At 46.6% G+C, this 20,727-nt stretch overlaps 1 protein-coding gene and 1 long non-coding RNA gene across 9 annotated transcripts; one reads left to right on the top strand and one right to left on the bottom strand.

The window, feature by feature from the left end:
- Positions 1-636: 636 nt before the first annotated feature.
- LOC144457644 (uncharacterized) lies at positions 637-5,497 on the bottom strand. Its single transcript, XR_013487111.1, has 2 exons — positions 5,113-5,497; positions 637-1,058 (listed from the first exon to the last, which is right to left on the bottom strand). It is a non-coding gene; the product is annotated as an uncharacterized LOC144457644 (long non-coding RNA).
- A 103-nt stretch (positions 5,498-5,600) lies between these two features.
- GIGYF1 (GRB10 interacting GYF protein 1) lies at positions 5,601-19,602 on the top strand. Of its 8 annotated transcripts, XM_020979093.2 has the most exons (28): positions 5,849-6,083; positions 7,907-7,985; positions 11,437-11,594; positions 11,721-11,794; positions 11,876-12,037; positions 12,130-12,259; positions 12,383-12,481; positions 12,664-12,775; positions 12,891-13,014; positions 13,522-13,562; positions 13,764-13,934; positions 14,141-14,391; positions 14,507-14,615; positions 14,956-15,090; positions 15,247-15,338; positions 15,503-15,674; positions 15,786-15,952; positions 16,211-16,311; positions 16,426-16,539; positions 16,652-16,752; positions 17,069-17,151; positions 17,240-17,377; positions 17,548-17,757; positions 18,346-18,527; positions 18,645-18,805; positions 18,890-19,062; positions 19,182-19,311; positions 19,459-19,602. In XM_020979093.2, the coding sequence occupies exons 5-28, from the start codon at positions 12,003-12,005 to the stop codon at positions 19,509-19,511; spliced, it is 3,084 nt and encodes a 1,027-aa protein (XP_020834752.1). In that variant the 5' UTR covers positions 5,849-6,083; positions 7,907-7,985; positions 11,437-11,594; positions 11,721-11,794; positions 11,876-12,002; the 3' UTR covers positions 19,512-19,602. The 8 variants fall into 8 exon arrangements, with proteins under 8 accessions (XP_020834751.1, XP_020834750.1, XP_020834752.1 ...); XM_020979092.2 differs by lacking the exons at positions 5,849-6,083; positions 7,907-7,985 and adding an exon at positions 5,601-5,689; XM_020979091.2 differs by lacking the exons at positions 5,849-6,083; positions 7,907-7,985 and adding an exon at positions 5,708-5,731.
- Positions 19,603-20,727: the final 1,125 nt, after the last annotated feature.

Below are 20,727 nucleotides of genomic sequence, written 5' to 3'. Positions count from 1 at the left end.
GTAAAGATCACCTTCAATAAGATCAAAGGAAGAAGAAAAGGACATACGTGTGGGAACAATTTATACAAATAACAACATTACAAAAAAAACAACTTTGAAAGACTTAAAAACACTCATCAATGCAATAGTTAAACACAATTCAAGAGGTAGGCACTAGTCATCTTCTAAGAAATTATGTATTCAGGATTCAGAATAAGACACATGTTCAGTCATAGGCAGTGTAGGAATGTGTGCATATTTAGGACAAGGTCTTTTGGGGTTTTTTCTAGTTTGTGGGGAGGGGATGGAGAGAGCAACGGAAAACAGAGATAGACTATCCACAAAAGAAAGGAGTGGAAAGAAAGGAAGGAAATAAGGTCATTGAAACATTTTTAATGCACAGAAGAGAATTAGAAAATCTAGAAATAAAGACAAGCAAAAATGTTAAAGGTTACATATTAAATTTATTGTATATTTAAAAAGAAAAATATGCTGTATGTAGCTCTGGCACCACTCTCTAAGGGTCAGGTTGCTACATCAGCCTCTCAGTCAAGCTACTGTTCCTTCCTATTGCCATTGGCTTGAGCACCCACTTTTTACTTTCTCTCCATTTATTAAGGGGCCAGTGAATAGCACAGTGAACCACTTAATATCAGATTAGCATTTACAAAATAATATTTATTTCAAAGATAAAGCAAGAGCAAAAATACAAAAGTTACAAACATACTCCTTCACACTACCTCAGTTTCTGGGGTAGCAAATTCAAATTTTAATTCAATTCCCACATAATATCAGTTCTACTAAGTTTAGGGCCAGAGGTGCCAGATGGGTCCTTTTCTTGGCTACCACCAGTTTGGAATCCTGAAAGTCCCTCCTTATTCCTCATCAGCACAATGTTGCTGTGGTTGTAAAGTTGAATTGTGTAACTCCAGGATGTGGAAGAAGACTCTGTTGGTTTATGCTTGCTCTGGCGGTGAACTTGAACTCTGGAATAACCAAATCACTGAGGAACCTTCTGGACCTTTAAAACTCACAAGGTCTTAAGGATCCACTCCTTCACTTGTCCCCTCCAAAGGGTGCTGAGGAAGAGACAATAGCTGAAGCTGACAGGTCTTTCTTTGATTGCCTCTTCAGCAAATCAAAGAGCCTCCTCTTCAACACATGGTTAGCCAACCAGAACCAGTTACAGAATGTCTACACATGCTCTACAGTCTGTCTTTCCACGACAGTCTCTTACACATTATCACAGTTCTCTCAGAAGCAGTTCCCTAGCATCTTGATGAGAGAGACACCATCTTCTCCTTAGCTTCTTCTACATAGCATTTAAGGCATTCTAGGCATGTGCCAGATCCCAATTGAAATAATAGAAATCTGAAGTTTCATGTACAATCCTCTTTTACTTTTCTATGTAGAAAATGGAAATGCCCATTTTATTTGGTGTTTGTTATGTTCAGAATAAAAAGGACCAATGATGATGCTAATAACCCACTTGCTGATACAGATGTGATGGGCTCAAGGTATAGATTAAGATACACATTTTTGGACAAAAGCAATGTAAGAGTTGGTTTTGACAATCCATATTTGTTACAAGGAATTTTTTTTCTTTCCCAATTGGGTGGGTCAAGTTGGGAGGAAAAGGAGGGTTATAAGATTGAGAATACAAAGAAGAGAACTATTGAAGTATTTTTTAATGTACAGAAGAAAACCTAGGAAAGGCCAGAAGAAAACAGAGACAACACCTTTTTGCAAATTTGTTTTATGTATTACATACTTAAAAGGAAAATGCAAGGTATGCATCAATCAATAAGCATTTATTAAGCACCTACTATGTGCCAGGCACTGTACTAAGTGTTCTAATCTTTTCATAATAGAGATTTGAGGTTTCATGTACAATGTTCTTTTTCTGTTCTACTTTTTGGTATTTAAGTTGACAATAAATTAATTTTAAAAAGAACAGTAGACTGGAGGCCAACAAACAGTATCTTGCACATAATGGCTGCTTAATTAATGTTTGGCTAGTCCCCCACTACAAATGTATTGAATGAATGAATGAATGCATGCAGACTCAATTCTCTCTTGGATTTCCTCCATCTGTCTGACCTGTCTGACTGTTCTGTCTTAGTCTCCTTTTTGTGTTTCCTTTTTTTTTTTTTTGGTTAGGCAATGTGGTTAAGTGACTTGCCCAGGGTCACACAGCTAGTAAGTGTTATGTGTCTGAGGCCGGATTTGAACTCAGGTCCTCCTGAATCCAGGGCCAGTGCTCTATCTACTGCACCACTTAGCTGCCCCTGCCTCACTCTTTACAGTGCTCTATCCACTGTGCCACCTAGCTGCCCCCATCTCCTTTTGCTGGATCTTTATTCGGGTCATGTCCACTAACCATAAGGGTCACCTAAAGCAATAGCCTGGGCCTTCATATTTTCTCCCTCTAGAAGATCTTGTTTGGTTTTCTCATCAAGTCCTATGGGTTCAACTATCATCTCTATTCGGATGATCCCCAGATCTATAGATCTAGCCCTAACTCCACTAAAGTCCAGTGGACTCCTTCTCCTTCTTGGGATCCTCAACTGGATATCCTTTAAATATCTCAAACATTATTGTCCAAAACAGAACTCATTATATCCTCCTCCCTACCACTCACATCCAAATCCTTCTTTATTCCCATCTTTCCTATTGTTCCCTAGAGGACAGACACTATTCTTACAATTATCCAAGCTTAAAACCTTGGTGTCATCCTCAACTCCTTACTCACTGGACACTCCTTAGTGTCATCCTCACTCCCTACATATCCAATCTGTTGCCAAGTCTTATCTTTACTACCTTCACAAAATCTCTCCTCTATCTTTCCTCTCAACTCACAACCACCATTCCGGTGCTAGCCTTCATCCTTTCTCACCTGGATTATTGCAATAACCTTCTGTTTGGTATTTTTGCCTCAAGTCTCTCTCCACTCCAGTCCAGCCTTTACTCAGAGGCCGAGGTAATTTTCCTCAGGTCCAGGTCTATGTTAGTCCTCTACTAAAAAAAATTTTTTTAAAAAAATCTAGTGGCTTCCTATCACCCCCAGGATCAAATATAAAGTTCTCTGTTTGGCATCCTACAAACTGCTTCTTACACTTTACTTCCTTCCATAAGGGGGCTGGAGGACTGCCAAGCCCTTTTCAGGGCTGCCTTCTCTCTTTTCCCGATTCACCTAACTCTGACCTGTGGCTTCAAGAAGCTGTTGCCATTGGCCACACGCTGTTAAACTGTTTCAGCAGACAGACTAAACCAGGTTGAGGGTAACTGAGGGGTTTCAAACCCACCAGTGAGTTAGGGGGTGTCTACCCCAAGCATGTGAGGACTTCCCCTTGGTGGAATGGATGGATGAGAACAATTTGTGCCACGAAGGCAGCTGAAGCAGGCGATGTGGAGCGCTTAGAGGTTAGTCAGACATCAAAGACGCCAAGGTCATCCACTGCATCTTGAACCATCACCAGTCATCCTGACTCTGTCCTGTACTGTGATGATTCTGGAAGACAGAGTGAGGCTGACTACTTCGTGCAACTCTGCCTCACTTAAATCCAATTTACACATTAATCAAAAGACATCACCTATACCATACCTAAGGAAAGTGTGGGAGAGAGGAGGAATTAGACTGACTACCAAACAAGGTTTACAGAGCCACGTGCTGACTGCATGCCTGTGACACCAGGAAAGTATACCAGTGCCATGCCAGGAAACTGAGTCACTCTCACTTGAATTGCCTTAGGAAGATTCTGAAGATCACCTGGCAGGATAAGATACCAGACACTGAGGTCCTTTCTCAAACTAAACTGCCAAGCATCCAAACTCTGTTGCAGAGAGCACAACACTTATGGGCTGGCCATTTTCGGATGCCAAATGTATGCCTGCCAAAAAGACTATTTTTTGGAGAACTCACACAGGGCAAGTGCTCACAAGATGGTCAGAAAAAGCGATACAAGGACACTTTTAAGGTCTCTCTTGAGAACTTTGGAATCGATTGTGTGACACGAAAGACCCTGGCACAGTGTATTGCCCGGCATGGTGTGCCCTCATCAGAGAAAGTACCACGCTCTATAAGCTGAGCAGAATTGAAGTAGTTCAAAAAACCTGAGATGTGCAGATTTAGAGAATCTACCCCAAATGTTCACATGGACTATTTGTGCCTGTAGAGCATTCTGAGTTCCTGTTGGTCTAACCAGACACAGTTGGACACACTGTAACTTGACTCTAACATAGTGACTTTATTTTGGTCCTCTTCAAGAACAAAGAACAACGACCAACCAGCTAGCCAACCAACCCTTCCATGAACCCTATGATCCATCAACACTGGCCTTCTTGCTGTTTCTCCCACAGGACACTGCGTCTCCTAATTCTGACTTTTCACTAGTTGTCCCTGGTACGGGAAATGTCCTTCCTCACCTCTACCTCCTGATTTCTCAGGCTTCCTTCAAGACAGCTCCAATTCTACCTTCTGCAGGAGGCCCTTCCCAATCTTCACTCCACCTAACCCCACCGCACAAGTGCCATCCTTCTGAAATTACTTTCCATTTACATTACATGTACATATATGTGTGTGGATACATGTATATTGTATGTACAACTGTTCTCATGTTTTCTCCATTAATTCTAATGAATTAAGTGAGCTCCTTGAGGGCAGTGGCCATGCTTTTTCTTTTCTTTGTATCCCCAGTGCTTGGCACAGTGCCTGGCATACTAGTAAGCCCTTGATAAATACTTGTTGACTGATTGAATGAATACTCTCCTAATTCCGCAGGCTGTGAAAAAGGCTCCATTGTAATACAATGCACTAAATAGACTGATGTTCATGAAGTTAACAAGAATGTTTTTGAGACAATCAACTAGCATTTAAACACCTAGTATGTGCTAACATGCTAATATCTAGCGAAACAAAGAGAGGCAAGACAGTTCCTGCTCTCAAGGAGACAACTTGCAAAAATAAGATGTATAAACAAGATAGACTGAATAAATGGTTGAGGGGCCGATGTGGCTAGAAATAATAAGACCTGAGTTCAAATCCAGTCACACACTTACTAGCTATGTGATCCTGGGCTAAACCTCTACCTGCCAATTTTCCCCCTTTAAAATGGGGATAGTAGTAGAACCTACCTCCCATGGTTGTTGTATCAATAAGATAAAGCGCTTTCCACACCCTGAAGCGCTACACAGATGCTATTATTATTACTGTTGATACTCTTCACAGTGTTTACAAGTGCCTTTCACATCCACGATCTCATGTGAGCCTCAGGATAATAACCCGGGGAGGGGCGCACTCCCACTCTCCCGTCCCACGTTGCCTTGGGCTGTGTGTGCCCTGGCAGGGCCTGGGGTCTCACTCCTCTTTTGTGTGTCTGCTTGCAAGCGACCCTCGTGGATCCGACTCGTACGTCGCCCAGCTAAATCGGACCCCCGGTAGGAGAGACGCGGCTTGACTGCTAATGTTCGAGGTTCGATGACGCCATGAGGCGCCCTGACGTACGTCCGTCAGTCCGTCCGTCCGTCCGTCGGTCCGTTCAGAGCAGCAGGGAGGGCCGCCTGTCAGGTGCTGGGGGAGCTGGCGCACTTAATTGGGGGAATAGTAGGAGGGGAAGAGGGGAGGGCGGTATAAAACAACCAAACAAGCCATCCCAACTGGCTCCGGGTCACGTGACGCGCCAGGCTGGGCTCCCCGATCACGTGCAGATCGGTAGGTGCTGTTCCGCGCGCCTACTGGAGCCCCCTTGCGAAGGTGTGTGAGTGTGTGGTGTGTGCGTGTGTCTGCCCGCCCGCGTGGATCTGTATGTGTGTAGCGGGGCCCGAGGCAGGGGGGTGGGGGTAGTTGTTGTGGGGGGCGGGGGGATTGGGCGCGGAGCGTTCCCTTGTCACGTGGCGCAAGGCGGGCAGCCATCTTGCTACAAACACAAACACTGAGGAGCGGCTGCAGCGGGAGCGCCAGCGCGCGCCGCCCCCCCTTCGCCTCCCTCCCCCTCCCCCCTCGCCGGCCAGTCTGCCGCGCGCCCTCGCCTCGCGCCACCAACGCCCCGGAACTGGAGCCCGAGCCTGGCGCAGCCTGCCCGGGATCGCCCGCCCGCCCACCAGCGGTAAGGAGCGCGTCCGTCCCATCCAGCCCAGCCCCCCAGCTCTGCCGGGGGGCGCCTGGGGCCTGCGGGCCGGCGTCCCCACCCCCAGCCCTCCCCTAACCCCAGCAGCCACTCTGGGGACCCAGGAGGCTGGAGGGGCGGCAGGCCGTAGCGAGGCTCGCTCCCCCCTTCCCCGCTAGGGCCAACCCCTCTTCCCCTGAGGGCGGGACTGGGCGGGCCAGGCCCCTCCTGCCTCTCCTGCTGGACGCCCAGCCGCGCGGGGCTCCGGCAGCATCTCGGCCTGGTCCGGAGACCCTGCCCCATCCGGGGCTGCCCTCCAGTCACCCCACCCCCAGCTCTGCGTGGCCGCTACAGTGACCCCGGACCCGCGGCCTTTCTGGGCCCCTTGGGGAAAGGCCCCCGAATCTCATCGAGGGGTGCGCTGTGTGCCGCCCGGGGTCCATGATGCCATCCTTCCTCTGCCCACAGATCTGTCCCCCTCTCCCCAGAATACCCCCCTTCCCATTGTACCCCTGTTCCTTCTCCAGTGAAATAAGGGGGCTGGACCGTAGTGATCCCAATTCGAGCTTTGACATTGTGAGTCTTGATTTTTAACGTGAAATTTCCTCATAAACGAATCACCCCAAATTGAAGCTCTTCTAAACTCCCCACCACAACAGTATACTCATCCCATTTCCATAATAGCTCTGACGGTTTTGGCAAAGAAGTACATCTCCACACAAAGTCATAACCCCCACTTTTCTACTCGAGGTCATAAGATCCTAGATTTTCAGCTGGAAGGGACCTTAGAGTTCGCTAAGTCTAACCTCTTATCTTGAACTAGGTGTCACCGATTCCAAGTCCACGACTCTGCCTACCTTTAGAGTGTTCGTTTTGTTTTTCCTGTAAATTTTCTTGTCTGGCAGTGACAAAGAGGAGAGGCAACCTCATGAACCCCATCCTCCTCAGGACTTCAGCCTTTTTGCAGAGCTCCCAGAAATTCCAGGATTCTGCTTTCATAGTGCTAGTCATGTAATACTTATAATAGCCCACATTTAGATAGCAGAAAAAGATGTCTCTGGGCCTCAGTTTTGTCATCTGTATCATGAGAGTACAGGAAGAGATTATTTCTAAGGTTCATGTGATTCTGTGAATATGGTTCCTCTCCCACTATTACCCTTTACCTGAATTACAACCAGATCTAATATCCCAGCTCTTGTTTTTCTTTCAGAATAAGCCACCTGTCTAGGTATCATTTTGATTTATGCAAGTATGCATAGGTTGAGAAATGTTTGGAGGGATTGCTCTGGGAGTGTTTTGTTATGTTTAATCAGGTCACACTGGAGCCTGGTTCAGCTGAGAAATCAGGGTCTTCAGGGTACTTGGTGATGATTAGAGACTCTGGAGAATCAAGTTTGGGCTACCTGAGAGGATATGGGAATTGATGGACTTTGAATCATTAGGGAAACTGGATTCTTGGATTTTAACCTTGTGACTGTTACTCAAGCTATATATAAGTTTTTGTACCCATGAGTTCCTAGAAGTAATAATATAAAAATGTAAGTAACTGGGAAGGAAGGGATTGGGGAGGACTTTAAGTGGTGCATTGAACCTTTGTCAGATCTTGGAAGTAAAGTGAGGAACAAGCAATCCAACGGATAAAATTTCAGAAACTAAAGTATCCCAAGGAATTAGGGATGATGAAAGAAGAGTTGCAGTTGATATGAAGCCCTCTTCAGCCTGTATCTGGGGACAGGAATCCTTGTTTTAGGCAGCAACAAGTATCCCTTGGCACAGTGTTTTGCATGTGGTAGGCAACTAATAAGTATTTTTAATTCCTTCAGATCCCATCAACTTGGAGGAATCAGTGGAAGAGCTCAAACAAAATGAAAGGATGTGAAAGCCCTTCAGCACTGTGCAAATGTAAATTATATTGATGGCTTCAGGAAATAGAGTTAGGGAGCAGAGATGCTCCCCCGCCCCCAATAGACTATGTCCTTTTCTAAGCTTCAGAGAAACTTTTCAACAGGATAGGAGAAAGGTCTAGTCTTTTTTTGAAATAGGGGGAATCTTGAAGACCCAAGCAGAGACAGCTACTCTGGATATTAGAGATTTGAGTGAGATTTTTCTGTCCACCACTTATGGTTAGAGCTAAGTTTGGAGTATTGGGAAGAAAGTATTTCAAGGATCTAGAATCTTAATGGTTTGAGTCCATCTTCCACCAGTGCAGATTTAAATCTCTTTTGTGACAGTTATTTTCAGAAGTTGCTGTGGCCAAAAAAAATATCACTTGTGGTCGACCTGGCGATGAACCTCTGCCACTTAACCAGGCTTGCCCTCAGACAGTACACATAGTCTGACAGAGCTGGTGCTTTGTTGGCATGGTTTTCAAGAACCTGGAAGCACCATGGTGTTCGTACTGTGATGAGGCATTGACGTAGAACTTGTGCTAAATAGACACTTAATTCCCACCTCCATCTTTCTTTTCCTTCCTGTTTCCTGGTAAGAACAGCCCTGACAGATCTGACACTAGCTTTAGACTGATTGGTTCGTTTACCATTGTCCTATTTTCTTGGTCTTTCTCTTGTATTCATAGAGAAGAAGATTCAAAATGAGTCCCCGAGTAGGGGTGTGTGTGCGCGTGTGTGTGTGTGTGTGTGTGTGTGTGTAAAACAATGAGCCTCAAGGATAAAGAGAAGTTGGGAGAAGTGAAGAATATGGTCATTAAGTTCCAGGAGAAGAAAAGAAAGCTAATCTATGTGTGATTTTCTTCCTATTACCTTGAATCTGACGAAATTTTAGGACATTTGGTCCTTAGTTCCCTAACATTCTCTCTTTCTCCCACCCTTCCCTTGCTCTGCTTCCTTCAGTTCATCTCAGCACACATTTTAAGCAACAACTGTGTGCTGGGCTAGGACATCTAAATTTAAAAAACTATTCCTTTCTCAAGGATCCTCCTATCACAATTTCTTCATCCATTAGTGCAAATGGGAAAACTGAACCATTGTGAATTTAGGATTCTTTCTGTATATATTCTCTTCCTTTGTGATTTTGTCAGCTTCCATGGGTTCAATTTTGCTTCAGTTAAACAGACGGCTCCCAGATTTCATATCCAGTCATAATCTTGCTCTTGAACTCCTGTCCTGTATTACCAACTGCCTGCTAAATATCTCCACTTGGTTGTCTTGGAGGCACCTCAAATTCAGTGTGTTCAAAAAAGAACTTATTTCATATTTCCCATCTGAAAATCCATATTTCCTCTAAACTTACGCATTCTTGTTAATGGCACCACCTTCCTTCTAGTCACCCAGGTGTACAACCTTGGAGTTATTCTTCTCTTCCTCAGTCCTCATATCCAGTCAATTTGCCATATCTTATTTAGTCTGCCTCCACAATATTTCTCCTATCCGTTCCCTTGTCTCTACACAAACAACTTTGACCCTAGCTTATGCCTTCATCAGCTTTTCCCTGAACTATTGGAGGATTCCCAGTCTCTCCTTTTTCTAGGCCAGATTTCAACTTGATATTCCTAAAACACAGATCTAACCATGTGACACTCCCCCAGCATATACACAAATCTTCAGTAGCTCCCTATCATAGGATAAAATGTGAAATAATCATCCTGTCATTTAAAGATCTTTATGATCTTGGCACAGTCTCTCTCTCTCAAAATCTTAGACATATGATTTATATTTCCTCATATAAAAAAAAAGTCTGTCCTTATTGAGTCCCTTATAATTAGTCTTTGATGTTTACCTTACTTTTCTCTTGGATCTTGTATGTCAAATTTTCTACTGATTTCAGGTCTTTCTGCAACAAAAATCTGAAAGTCTGGCAATTCATTGAATGTCCATTTTTTTCTTCATCCAAGATTATGCTTAACTTTGCTGGGTATGATACTTTTGGCTGCAACCCCATTTCTTTTGCTTTTCGATGTATAGTGTTCCAAGACCTTTGGTCTTTTAGTGTAGCTACTGCTAGGTCTTGTGTGATTCTAATTGTGGCTCTATCATATTTGAATTGGTTATTTTTCTTATTGCTTGTAATATTTTCTCCTTGGGCTGGGGATTTCATAATCTATCTATGATATTCCTATAAGTTTTCCTTTAGGGTCTCTTTCAGGTGCTGATTGGCAGATTTTTTCTTATTAGTCTTCTTGAAAAGGAAAATCTGACAACAGTACATGTACATTGGAATAATCCAATAACAGAGGAAATGAAGAGAGCTTTACCTGTTTTCTCTGACTCCCTTTTATACTTGTGAGAATTTTTTCATATATTCTCTTCTTCCTCTTTCCCACCTTCTCATTTTTGTATCTTTTATTTTTTAGATGCACAGATCTTACACCGTATTCTTTCTCCCCAGTGGCATAAAAGCCTTCAGTTTCTCTCCTTTAATTCCTATTTCTACAAGCAAAAGAAGTTTCTACCCAGTAACTACTCAGTTTTTTCTTCCTCTCCCTAGGGGAGGAAGGGAAGCCTTGGAGAGTGGCTCAGTGGTCCATTCCTGTCAGATAACTTACATCTTACCTTTGAGTACCCTTCTGAAACTTTTCCATCCCAGTTAATTCAGAACTTGATTCTTTCCAGAACTTGCAACAAGCATTTATTAAGTGCTACATACCAGACACTGCACTAAGTGCTAGGGATTAAAATATAAACAAACAAACAAACAAAAGACCACTTGCCCTGTGTCTGCCAGAATTCCTATCATTACCTTTTAAGGAGCCTCCCTTCTCTGTCCTTCTAACATTCTTCCTGTTCTTGGTCCCTTTCCTTCAAGTGTCCTCTTTATCATGAGAACAGGTTTCTCCTCTATTTTCCATCATGTTGTGTGACAACTCTTCTCTGATTATCTCTAGATTTAGTTTATCCAGAATAGGAGTCCTTAATCGTGGACTGCTTTGGCTGGTTAAGCCCTATGGACCCCTTCTCAGAATAATGTTTTTAAATGTGTGTGATAAATACATAGGATTATAAAAGAAACCGATTATATTGAAATCATTATCAAAATATTAACAGTTCCAAGTTCATAGATTGCCTGAAATCTATCCATGTACCCCAGGTTAAGAACTCCTGGTCTAGATTCTACCCCTTCCCCAACTGAGACTTTCACAGAGTGGTTTATGAAGTAATTTTTCATCCTGTCCTTACCCTGCCTTCCTCTGTAGGGATGCTGGTCATTTGGCAGTGTGTAATGGAGAGGGATGGAAAAACTAGGGGCTTGGGTAATCCACACACTGGATAAACTGCTCCTAAGTTTTTAATGTAGGCAGTAATCTGTACTTTGGGCAAAAGTAGGTTTTCAGATGGTCTGTGAAATCTGTGGTGACTGAAAAGTCAAGAGCATCTTTTCTTCTTCATTCTCTCTTAAGGAACTTTCCCAGATGTGAAGGGCCCTTGGTCACCATTATATTAAGGACCATATCTGATAACTGGTGACCCCTGGCTCAGTCCCTTACACCAGCCTCTGCCTGAAGAGAGCCATCTCCTCTATTCCCTGTCCCCAGGTACCTGGGGGACAGATTGCCAGGTAAGCTCAGGGTAGGAGTGAAGGACCCAGAACCTAACCTAGTGTCTCCAAAGAGGTCTCATTCAGGGTCAGAGAGGGAAAAGTAATCAGATTTATTGAGTTTGTCCATTTTTTTTCCACCTTCAGGTTATCCTCCTAGATTGATTTGTCTCTGGCCATCTTATGTTGTGAATGGCCCTGCACAACTGTCTATAACCCAGGTATTTTAAAGCAGCCTCTAATTTTATTCCCAGACCCTGGTGCCCTTGATTGATCCCTTTCTCTGATTTCTTGTTCCCCAGTGCACCATCTTCCTTCCTTGTTTCCATTTAAGTGTTTGGATATCAAGTGTCAAGCCTCTACCTTCCTGTCACACTCTCCCCATCTCCTCCCAGCTTCCAGCCTTCAGGAAACTCAATCAGCTTCACAATGGCAGCAGAAACTCTCAACTTTGGGCCCGAGTGGTAAGTTGGGACCTATTCTATAGGGTAGAAGAACCATGGGGAGAAGGGAGGGATTTCTGTGACCTTCTGTTTGCTTACCTACCCTGCCCTAGGCTTCGGGCACTGTCAAGTGGGAGTAGTGTGATCTCCCCACCTCCTTCCCCTGCCATGCCTAAATATAAGCTGGCTGAGTATCGTTATGGGCGTGAGGAGATGCTGGCACTCTATGTCAAGGAGAATAAGGTGGGTAGGCTTCCCCAAAAGAGAGTCTACTGAGAGAAACTATTTTGTTCTTTAGTGTCTGTACCTCATTGGGGAAGTATGTGGGAATATATAGTGTCTCAATTTTTCTACTTCTGGGACTAGCAGATTCCAGATGAATTGCAGGACAAAGAATTTGCTGCGGTGTTACAGGAGGAACCACTGCAGCCATTGGCATTGGAGCCTCTGACAGAAGAAGAGCAGGTGGGCCTAAGAACTAGATAACTATGTTTGAGAAAGTAAGTGAACAGGAAAGTCAGATACCTGGTTTTGGGGAGGGGGAATGACTTCTGAGGGTGGGGTATTAGGGTGGAATTGTAGAGAGCCAGGTGTTGGGGAAGCAGGTTATGCTGGTTTCTCATTCCCAACACTGGCTCCTTCCTCAGAGAAACTTCTCCCTGTCAGTGAACAGTGTGGCTGTGCTGAGGCTGATGGGGAAGGGGGCTGGCCCCCCCCCAGGTGGTATCTCTCGTGGCAGAGGCAGCACGAGGAGCCGAGGTAGTAGGGGATTACTGGGATTTCTGTAGGGTGAGGGAAGTGGGTGAATTGATTCTAAGGATTCCTAATAGTGGAGTCTGGTAGGTTCCTCTGCTAACCAGTTTATGGTGTCTAGCCTCTCTTTTTCCAGGCCGAGGCAGAGGTGATAGTGGCTTTTACCAAAGAAGCATTGAAGAAGGAGATGGAGCTTTTGGACGCAGTCCTCGGGAGATCCAGCGCAGCCAGAGTTGGGATGATAGGTATGGGCTGAAAAAAGGAAGGAATAAGGGGCAGCTAGGTGGTACAGTGGATAGAGCACTGGCCTTGGAGTCAGGAAGACCTGAGTTCAAATCCAGCCTCAGACACATAACACTTACTAGCTGTGTGACCCTGGGCAAGTCACTTAACCCCATTGCCTAGCAAAAAAAAAAAAGGGAGGAATATATAGACAGGGAATAAGTTAGTCAGAGAGGTAAGGTCACTGGAAGACCTATTTTTTTCCTATATCTTTTTGGACCATTTGTTAAATTCACTTCTGGTCCTGTGTTTTATTCATACTTCCTTCTCCACCCTCCCTACCCTGCCTCCCATTCAGATTCTGTTTAAATATTCCTTTCACCTAGGCCTCTCTCTCTAGCTCCCCTTTGTCCCCTCCTGCTTTCTTATTACAAAATGACTAGGGGTCTGTAGAACTTTGTACAGCTCGGGGTAATAGGGATATTTTTTTGTTTGATCTGACATCTTTTCCACCACTTTACCTCTTACAGAGGCGAGAGGCGATTTGAGAAGTCAACAAGGAGAGATGGAGGTACAGAGGATGTGGAAGGAGTACAGTTGGGTTAATCCTGGGAGGGAAAAAGATTGGGGACTCCCCTTGAAAGAAGCTTTGGGAATCAGTGTCCAATCAATGAATGCCTCATTTTCTAGTAAGGTTCATATTAGAGAGTCTTCTATACACCCCTCCCCTCCCAACACTAATCTTTTTAATAATTCTCTCCACTACTCCCAGTACGTTCTGGGTTTGAGGAGGGAGGATCAGGACCCCGGAAGGAACATGCACGCTCAGACAGCGAGAATTGGCGTTCTCTACGAGAGGACCAAGAAGAGGAAGACGAGGGCAGCTGGCGACTTGGGGCAGGTCCCCGTCGAGATGGAGATCGATGGCGTTCCACCAGTCCTGGTGAGGGGATGGGGGAGAATGGCATGGAGGTTAAGGAGAAATTCTTGCTGCTTTAGAGTCCTAAGGCAGAGAAGAAGGGAGTGTAGAAAATCCTGAGATGAGGAAGTATCTTCTTGGACTTCAGCATTTTTTCTAAGATTATTGGGGTTAATCAGAACTGTAGAGCTCAGATACTGATCCTTTCTCCACCTCCTTTTATTCCTCAGATGGTGGACCTCGATCTGCTGGCTGGCGGGAGCATGGGGAGAGGAGAAGAAAATTTGAGTTTGAGTTGCGAGGGGAGCGGGGTGGGGGTGTCGAGGAAGAGGGGCGGGGTGGGGGAGGCTCCCACCCCCGGAGGTCTCGGGGTCCTGATGGCTTTGATGATGACAAGGATGGACTCCCTGAGTGGTGTCTGGAGGATGAAGATGAGGAAATGGGCACCTTTGACTCATCTGGGGCCTTCTTGCCCCTTAAGGTATATTAAGAGAAAGATTGGGAAAGATTGGGCTGGGAGAACTGGTAGCAACTTCTACTATAACTAGGTCTTATTCTTCACCTCCCCCCCCAAAAAAAATAAATAAATGGTACAGAAGGGTCCCAAGGAGCCAATCCCTGAGGAACAAGAGCTAGACTTCCAGGGTCTAGAAGAAGAAGAAGAGGAGAAGCTGGATGGGCAGAATGGAGAGGGAACTGAGTCAGGTGAGACTGACGAATGAAATGGACAAGATGTGAAACTTGAAAGGTTAGGGAATAAGACAAAATATTGTGATGGGTTTACCGAAAAGGATGGGATCAGACTATCTGATCACTAGTGGAGTGGACCCATACTTCCAATGATGGAAGTTAATACTGGATGCTAATCAAAAGTCCTTGTTCTTCCACTGAATAGTTGTATAGCCCTGGGCAAAAGGTGATGATTTCCCTGTCTTCATTTTCATCGTCTTTAACCTATTTATGTTCAGGGACCATGTTACCTCTTTTTGTATCTTAGCAAGTTCTGTGATTTTTATGATACTTCCCTATGTCGCTCCTCTCTTAGGCATGGACCCAGGCCCACTACCCATCCAAGAGGAGAAAATGCATCCTCCATCCCCCCTGCCTACTCTGGATCCTCTCTGGAGACCTGACGGGGAAGGGGATGAGGCTGTTGAGAAAGATCTTCCAGTGTTTGAAGGTATTAGAAGGCAGTGATTTTAGGGGTTGGTGGAAACGCCCTTGGGGTGGAGTAATGGGTGGAACAGAGCTTTTTGTTTTAGTTGCTCTAGAACTGGAGGCAAGTTGTGTGGGCGTATGCTGCTCCTTCTTTATTTTCCCCATTCTTCTTTCTTAGGGGATGAAACTAGGGTGAACCCTGAGGCTGGTTTACCACCTGGTTCTCCTGGAGACACAGAAGATGATGAAGGCATGAAACATCTGCAGCAGGTGATGAAGGGGCTGCTTGAGGACTCCCTAGCCCATAGGTCTTACCTTTGCCCAATTTCAATTTGCCACGTCCCTAACTCTAACTGACTTTTTCCACCTTTTTGCCGCTCATCCTGCTCTGGCCTCAGCTATTAACCCCATGTCTTTCCTCCCTGGGGTCTTAGGAGGCAGAAAAGCTGGTAGCATCACTACAGGATAGCTCCCTAGAGGAGGAACAGTTCACAGCTGCCATGCAGGGCCAAGGACTTCGACACTCAGCTGCTGCTGCTGCTCTTCCACTCAGCCATGGGGCTGCCCGCAAGTGGTTCTACAAAGACCCACAGGGGGAGATTCAAGGTATTTCAGAGGGTGAGGGAGTTGATAACTAGGTCTAAGAAAGGAGGAATTAGAGAAAGGACATCCATGTGCTTAGTGTCTTTTCATTTCAGTGTTTTCTCTCTGGCCTAGGTCCCTTCACAACACAGGAGATGGCAGAGTGGTTCCAAGCTGGCTATTTCTCCATGGCATTGTTGGTGAAACGGGGCTGTGACGAAGGTTTCCAACCATTGGGTGAGGTTATCAAGATGTGGGGGCGTGTGCCCTTTGCCCCAGGACCCTCACCTCCCCCACTGCTGGTAAGCACACTTAATATGCTTCCCAGGGCACTAGAGTCTGTGTGAGAGAGATACCTCATGACAGGTGACAGGAAAGACCCAGGAAAATTTTGGTTAGGAGATACGGGACATGCTGAGGGAGTGAGAAGGTTAGGGGTCCCTTGGAAAGAGAGGAAGAATGTTTCTTCTGGAGTGCTTTCCCATGGTCTCTAGTGCTGTCTTCTTCCCACCACATTGAGCCTTGTTGCCTCTATGTTTCTGTTTCTGTCCATGTCTCAGGGAAACATGGATCAGGAGCGGCTGAAGAAGCAACAGGAGTTAGCCACAGCTGCACTGTACCAGCAACTGCAGCACCAGCAGTTCCTTCAGCTCATCAACAGGTAGTCCTGAGGTGGGTGGGCAGAGGTAGGGAGTCCCTTCCCTCAGCTCTGTGGAACATAGATTTGAAGTCCTGCCACAAGGATTAGAAATTGACTGTCCTGCATACTACCCAGCCGCCAGTTCCCACAGTGTGCACTCCAGCAAAAGGCAGCTATGGGAGACCTGACGCCTCAGCAGCAGCAACAGCTCACTGTGTTTCTGCAGCAGCTACAGGCTCTCAAACCCAGGTATAACCAGGACATGAGATCTTTCTCCCTTTTCCCCTGTCCCCAGAATGTGAAAGGAAGGGTCATATTTAGGAATAACATTAGAGTCCTAAATCAGACCTATTCTTCTCAGAGGTGGGGACCAGAACCTCCTTCCAACGATAAACCGTTCCTTGTCGGTGCCAGACTCAGGCACCCTCTGGGATTTGCATACCTCAGCTTCATCACAGTCAGGTATGTATATGACCAGACAAGGCCATCTGAGTCTTTTCCCACATCTCTTCTGCTATTCTACCTCCATCTAAAAAGTATCCACTTTCGTATCAAAAAGGAGCCTCACTGAAAATTTACCTTCCTTTCCATTCCTTGCTGGAAAGCTGGGAAGCAGTTGAATTCCCCTTCACCTTCAGCCTCACCAATCTCAGAGACCTGACCTAATCCCTTTATCTGATTCCTCTGATACGGTATCCATTTTCTGAGCAAAAGGCCTGAAGGATAAAAAGATCTCTCTTTGAAAACGACTCTTTTCCCCTCCCTTGCCTCTTTTCAGGTGGTGAGGCCAGTTTGTGGGACATACCAATTAACTCTTCGACTCAGGGTCCAATTCTAGAACAACTCCAGCTGCAACACAAAGTAAGTGAGTCACTTTAAGGCTGAGCATAAGGGTGGGATTGACTCAGGGGCCAGAGGGCTGGCCTCTGTATGCTGTTTTCCTTCTCAGCTCCAGGAGCGGAGAGACGTGGAACTCAGGGCAAAAAGAGAGGAGGAGGAACGGAAACGCCGGGAAGAAAAGCGGAGGCAGCAGCAGGAGGAACAGAAACGGAGACAGGAGGAGGAGGAGCTGTATCGGCGCAAGCAGGTAGGGAATGTAAGGGGTCAGCTCCTTCCAAAGACTAAAGAATTTGCTGTCAGGAGCCTTAGCTTCATCCGTTTTTAAGAGTTGCAGAGGGACCTTAGTCCCTGTCTAGTCAAATCCCCTACTTTTGACTTAGCAAAACCTCCTTGACTTAAACATGTGTTTCTTCCCAGGTTCGGCAGCAGGAACTACTCCTAAAGCTATTGCAGCAGCAGCAGGCAGTGCCTCCATCACCAGGCTCCCCTCCTCCACTCTGGGCTGGCCTGGCAAAGCAAGGCCTCTCGATGAAAACCCTGTTGGAGCTACAGCTGGAGGGTGACCGGCAGTTGCACAAGCAGCAACATCGGGAGCCTCCTCGAGCCCAGGCCCCAACCCAGCGGGCGGTAAGCCAGAGCCAGATCTGAGCAGTGCTTACATAACCCCTCGTCTTCTTTCACTGTCTTTTCCACCCCCATCTCATCTATACCATATGTAAGAGTGATACCTTAGTACCTGAGGGGAACCATTCTCGCTATTGCCTTCAGCTTTCAAGGGTGACCTAGAGATTGATGGGAAGCATCTAGAAGTAGAGGAACACCCAAGTGCTCATCAACCCCCACCCCTTTATTATTCTATTTGTTTTGTTTTGGAGGCAGTTGGGATTAAGTGACTTGCCTGGGGTCATACAGCTAGTAAGTGTCTGAGACCCTATTTGAACCTAGGTCCTCCTGACTCCAGGGCCAGTGCTCTATCCACTGTGCCACTTAGCTGCCCCCTTCCTCTTATTCTAAAGCCCAGTTTAATTTTTAAGATGTTCCTTTTTTTTTTTTGGTAAGTATGTGCCCTTTACCTCCTATCTCCCCTTCCCCATCCCCATGCAAATACTAAGAATAGGTTTCTCCCACCCAACTCTCTTGGCAGCTGTTCTAGAAAGCCTTCCTATCCTATTGTTCTTAGTAATCTGACTTCCCCTACTCTCTGTGTTTCTGCAGCATGGGGGCCTGGGCAGCGCACCTCTATCCCAGTGGGTGGCAGAGGCAGGACCCCTATGGGGAGGGCTAGAGAAGAGCGGGGGCAGTGGAAGTCTGGGGCTCTGGGAGGAAACACTCAAGGGCAGCAGCAACCTGGCCAGGAGCCTGGGCCTCAAGAACAGCCGAAGCAGTCCTTTGCTCAGGTGGGTGTGGGGCCTGATCTAGTCTGGGAGGAAGGAGGGCAGGGAAGCAGCAGGGTGAAGGATGGGGCAGGGGCAGAGTCAGCTCTGAACGCTGACTTCGCTCTGTTCTTCTGACAGTGATTCTTATGGCCACCCTTCTGGCCGACCTGGGCGAAAGAAGACAGATGAGGAAGAGAAGTTGCTGAAGCTGTTGCAAGGCATTCCTAAGCCCCAGGACGGCTTCACCCAGTGGTGTGAACAGATGCTTCACACGCTGAGCACCACTGGGAGCCTAGATGGTATGGACAGGGCACAGTGGGAGAGCCAGGGACCTGTGTAACCATACTCAGGTGGTCCCTGATATTTCCCACAAACCCCTACAGTGCCCATGGCTGTGGCGATCCTGAAAGAGGTGGAATCCCCCTATGATGTCCATGATTACATCCGGTCCTGTCTAGGGGACACGTTGGAAGCCAAAGAATTTGCCAAACAATTTTTAGAGCGGAGGGCCAAGAATAAGGCTAGTCAGCAACGGCAGCAGCAGCAGCAGCAGCAGGTGGGGGTCCAGAGGGACTGATCCATGGCCAGTGGGGGACCAATGCTTTTTGCTCTGGTTATAAGATAATGAAAATGATGGTTCTCAGCTTTTCTTCTGATCATCCTCTGTCTTTACAGGAGGCATGGCTCAGTACAAGCTCCCTACAAGCTGCTTTCCAAACCAATCACAACACGAAGCTGGGCCCTGGGGAGGGCAGCAAAGCTAAGAGGAGAGCACTGATGCTGCATGCAGACCCCAGCATCCTGGGTAGGTATGATGGTTGGGGATCTCCTCCTGTGGAGCCAAAACTGGGTGGGGAGGGGGTACAGTATGTGTGAGCTGTAGGAGCAATGGAACAAGTTGGTGACAGTCTGAGAGAATATTATTTTCAAATCCCTTACTCCCTGGCCCCAGGCTACTCCCTGCATGGATCCCCCAGTGAGATCGAGAGTGTGGAGGACTACTGAACAGCCAGCCCCCCAGCCCCACCTGAGGGGGGGGAAGGAGGTGGCTTGGATACCTGGGACCCTGAGCCTGGCCAGGTTCCCCCGGATAGGGGGAAGGCAGAAGCTGGAGGAAAAAGAGGCAGAGTCCTCAGCACTTGTTACAAACCACATGATGCACCTTAACTCACCCACCACGAGGCACTTTACAGATTTGGGGGGGGGGGTTGGGGGAGGGGAATTTTTTTTTTATTAAAACCTGAAGAAAATGTTTAAAAAAAAAAACTAGACTTCCCCCTCCCCTCCCAGTACCCTTTCTCCCCTTTGGGAGTTGATGGGTTTGGGATCTGATTGGGGTGGCAATGGAGTCCCAAAGGTCCCTTTTTAAAAAATGATGAGAGGGGAGGGTGGGTTCTGATTGAAAAAACAAAACACTGTTATTTGGGGGTGATAAGGGAACTAAGGCCCAGGGACCTGCCGAGTCCATGTTCCTCCTCCCCTAGGCTGCACTTAGCCTTTGCTACCCCATACACCAGCCCTCTGTGTAACTGGAAGCTTGGGCAAGAACAGTTTGCACAGTAGGGTCTCCTTTGACTCTATTGGACCCTCTGTGAACTGCTTGGGGTGGTTCCTGTGATTGTTGCTGATGTTTCTGGGGGGGCAGGGGCTGAGGAAGCCATCCCTGCTCTGCTGCTTTAGGGGTAAGTTGCACAAATCTGATGGGCCCACCAGCCTGGTCCCCTTGGCTGGGTAAGTAGGAATGGGGCCTTGTGTCAGTGTTAGCCCTGTTAAGGGAGCAAGAAGCAGTGGCCCGAGTTGAGGGGCTTCCATCTCTGCCATTTGGGGGGTGGGGGGAGGGACTAGTGCTGGGTAAACCAGCTCCCCAGTCCCCCATATGAATGTATTTTTTGGGACATGGCACCTATGCCCTATGCCCTACTCAGTTTTTGGCAGAAGGAATAGGAAGTGGACAGCCCTCTCCAGTAGCTGCCCTCCCTTTGAGGTAGAAGAGTAGGAACACAGGGAAAGGCAGCTTGGAGAAGGGGTTTTGGGGGCGGGGGGGGAGGGTGTGCTTCACACAACTTAAATTTGACCAAATTGGAGAGGAACAAATGGTCTCTCTCTCTACTCCCCTCTCCCTTTTACAAATACTGTGATGGGGGAGGGCGGGAGGATATCAAGAAGACATGTCTGTCTGTCTTGTATAAGGGTAGGTTGGAATTTGTTTCTTTTTTCTTTT

The sequence above is a fragment of the Phascolarctos cinereus genome, unplaced genomic scaffold (assembly GCF_003287225.1).
Source record: "Phascolarctos cinereus isolate Bilbo 61053 unplaced genomic scaffold, phaCin_HiC Scaffold_5;HRSCAF=322, whole genome shotgun sequence".
NCBI lineage: Eukaryota > Metazoa > Chordata > Mammalia > Diprotodontia > Phascolarctidae > Phascolarctos > Phascolarctos cinereus.
Note: the sequence above shows the minus strand (reverse complement) of the source record. Positions and strands in the feature narration are given on the sequence as shown.

Excerpts from the sequence above, each read along its gene's own strand:
- GIGYF1 (XM_020979092.2), top strand. The coding sequence starts at position 12,003 with ATGGCAGCAGAAACTCTCAACTTTGGGCCCGAGTG. Across the intron at positions 13,563-13,763 it reads GTCAACAAGGAGAGATGGAG|TACGTTCTGGGTTTGAGGAG; the intron begins GTACAGAGGATG and ends CACTACTCCCAG. Across the intron at positions 14,616-14,955 it reads TGGAGAGGGAACTGAGTCAG|GCATGGACCCAGGCCCACTA; the intron begins GTGAGACTGACG and ends CTCCTCTCTTAG.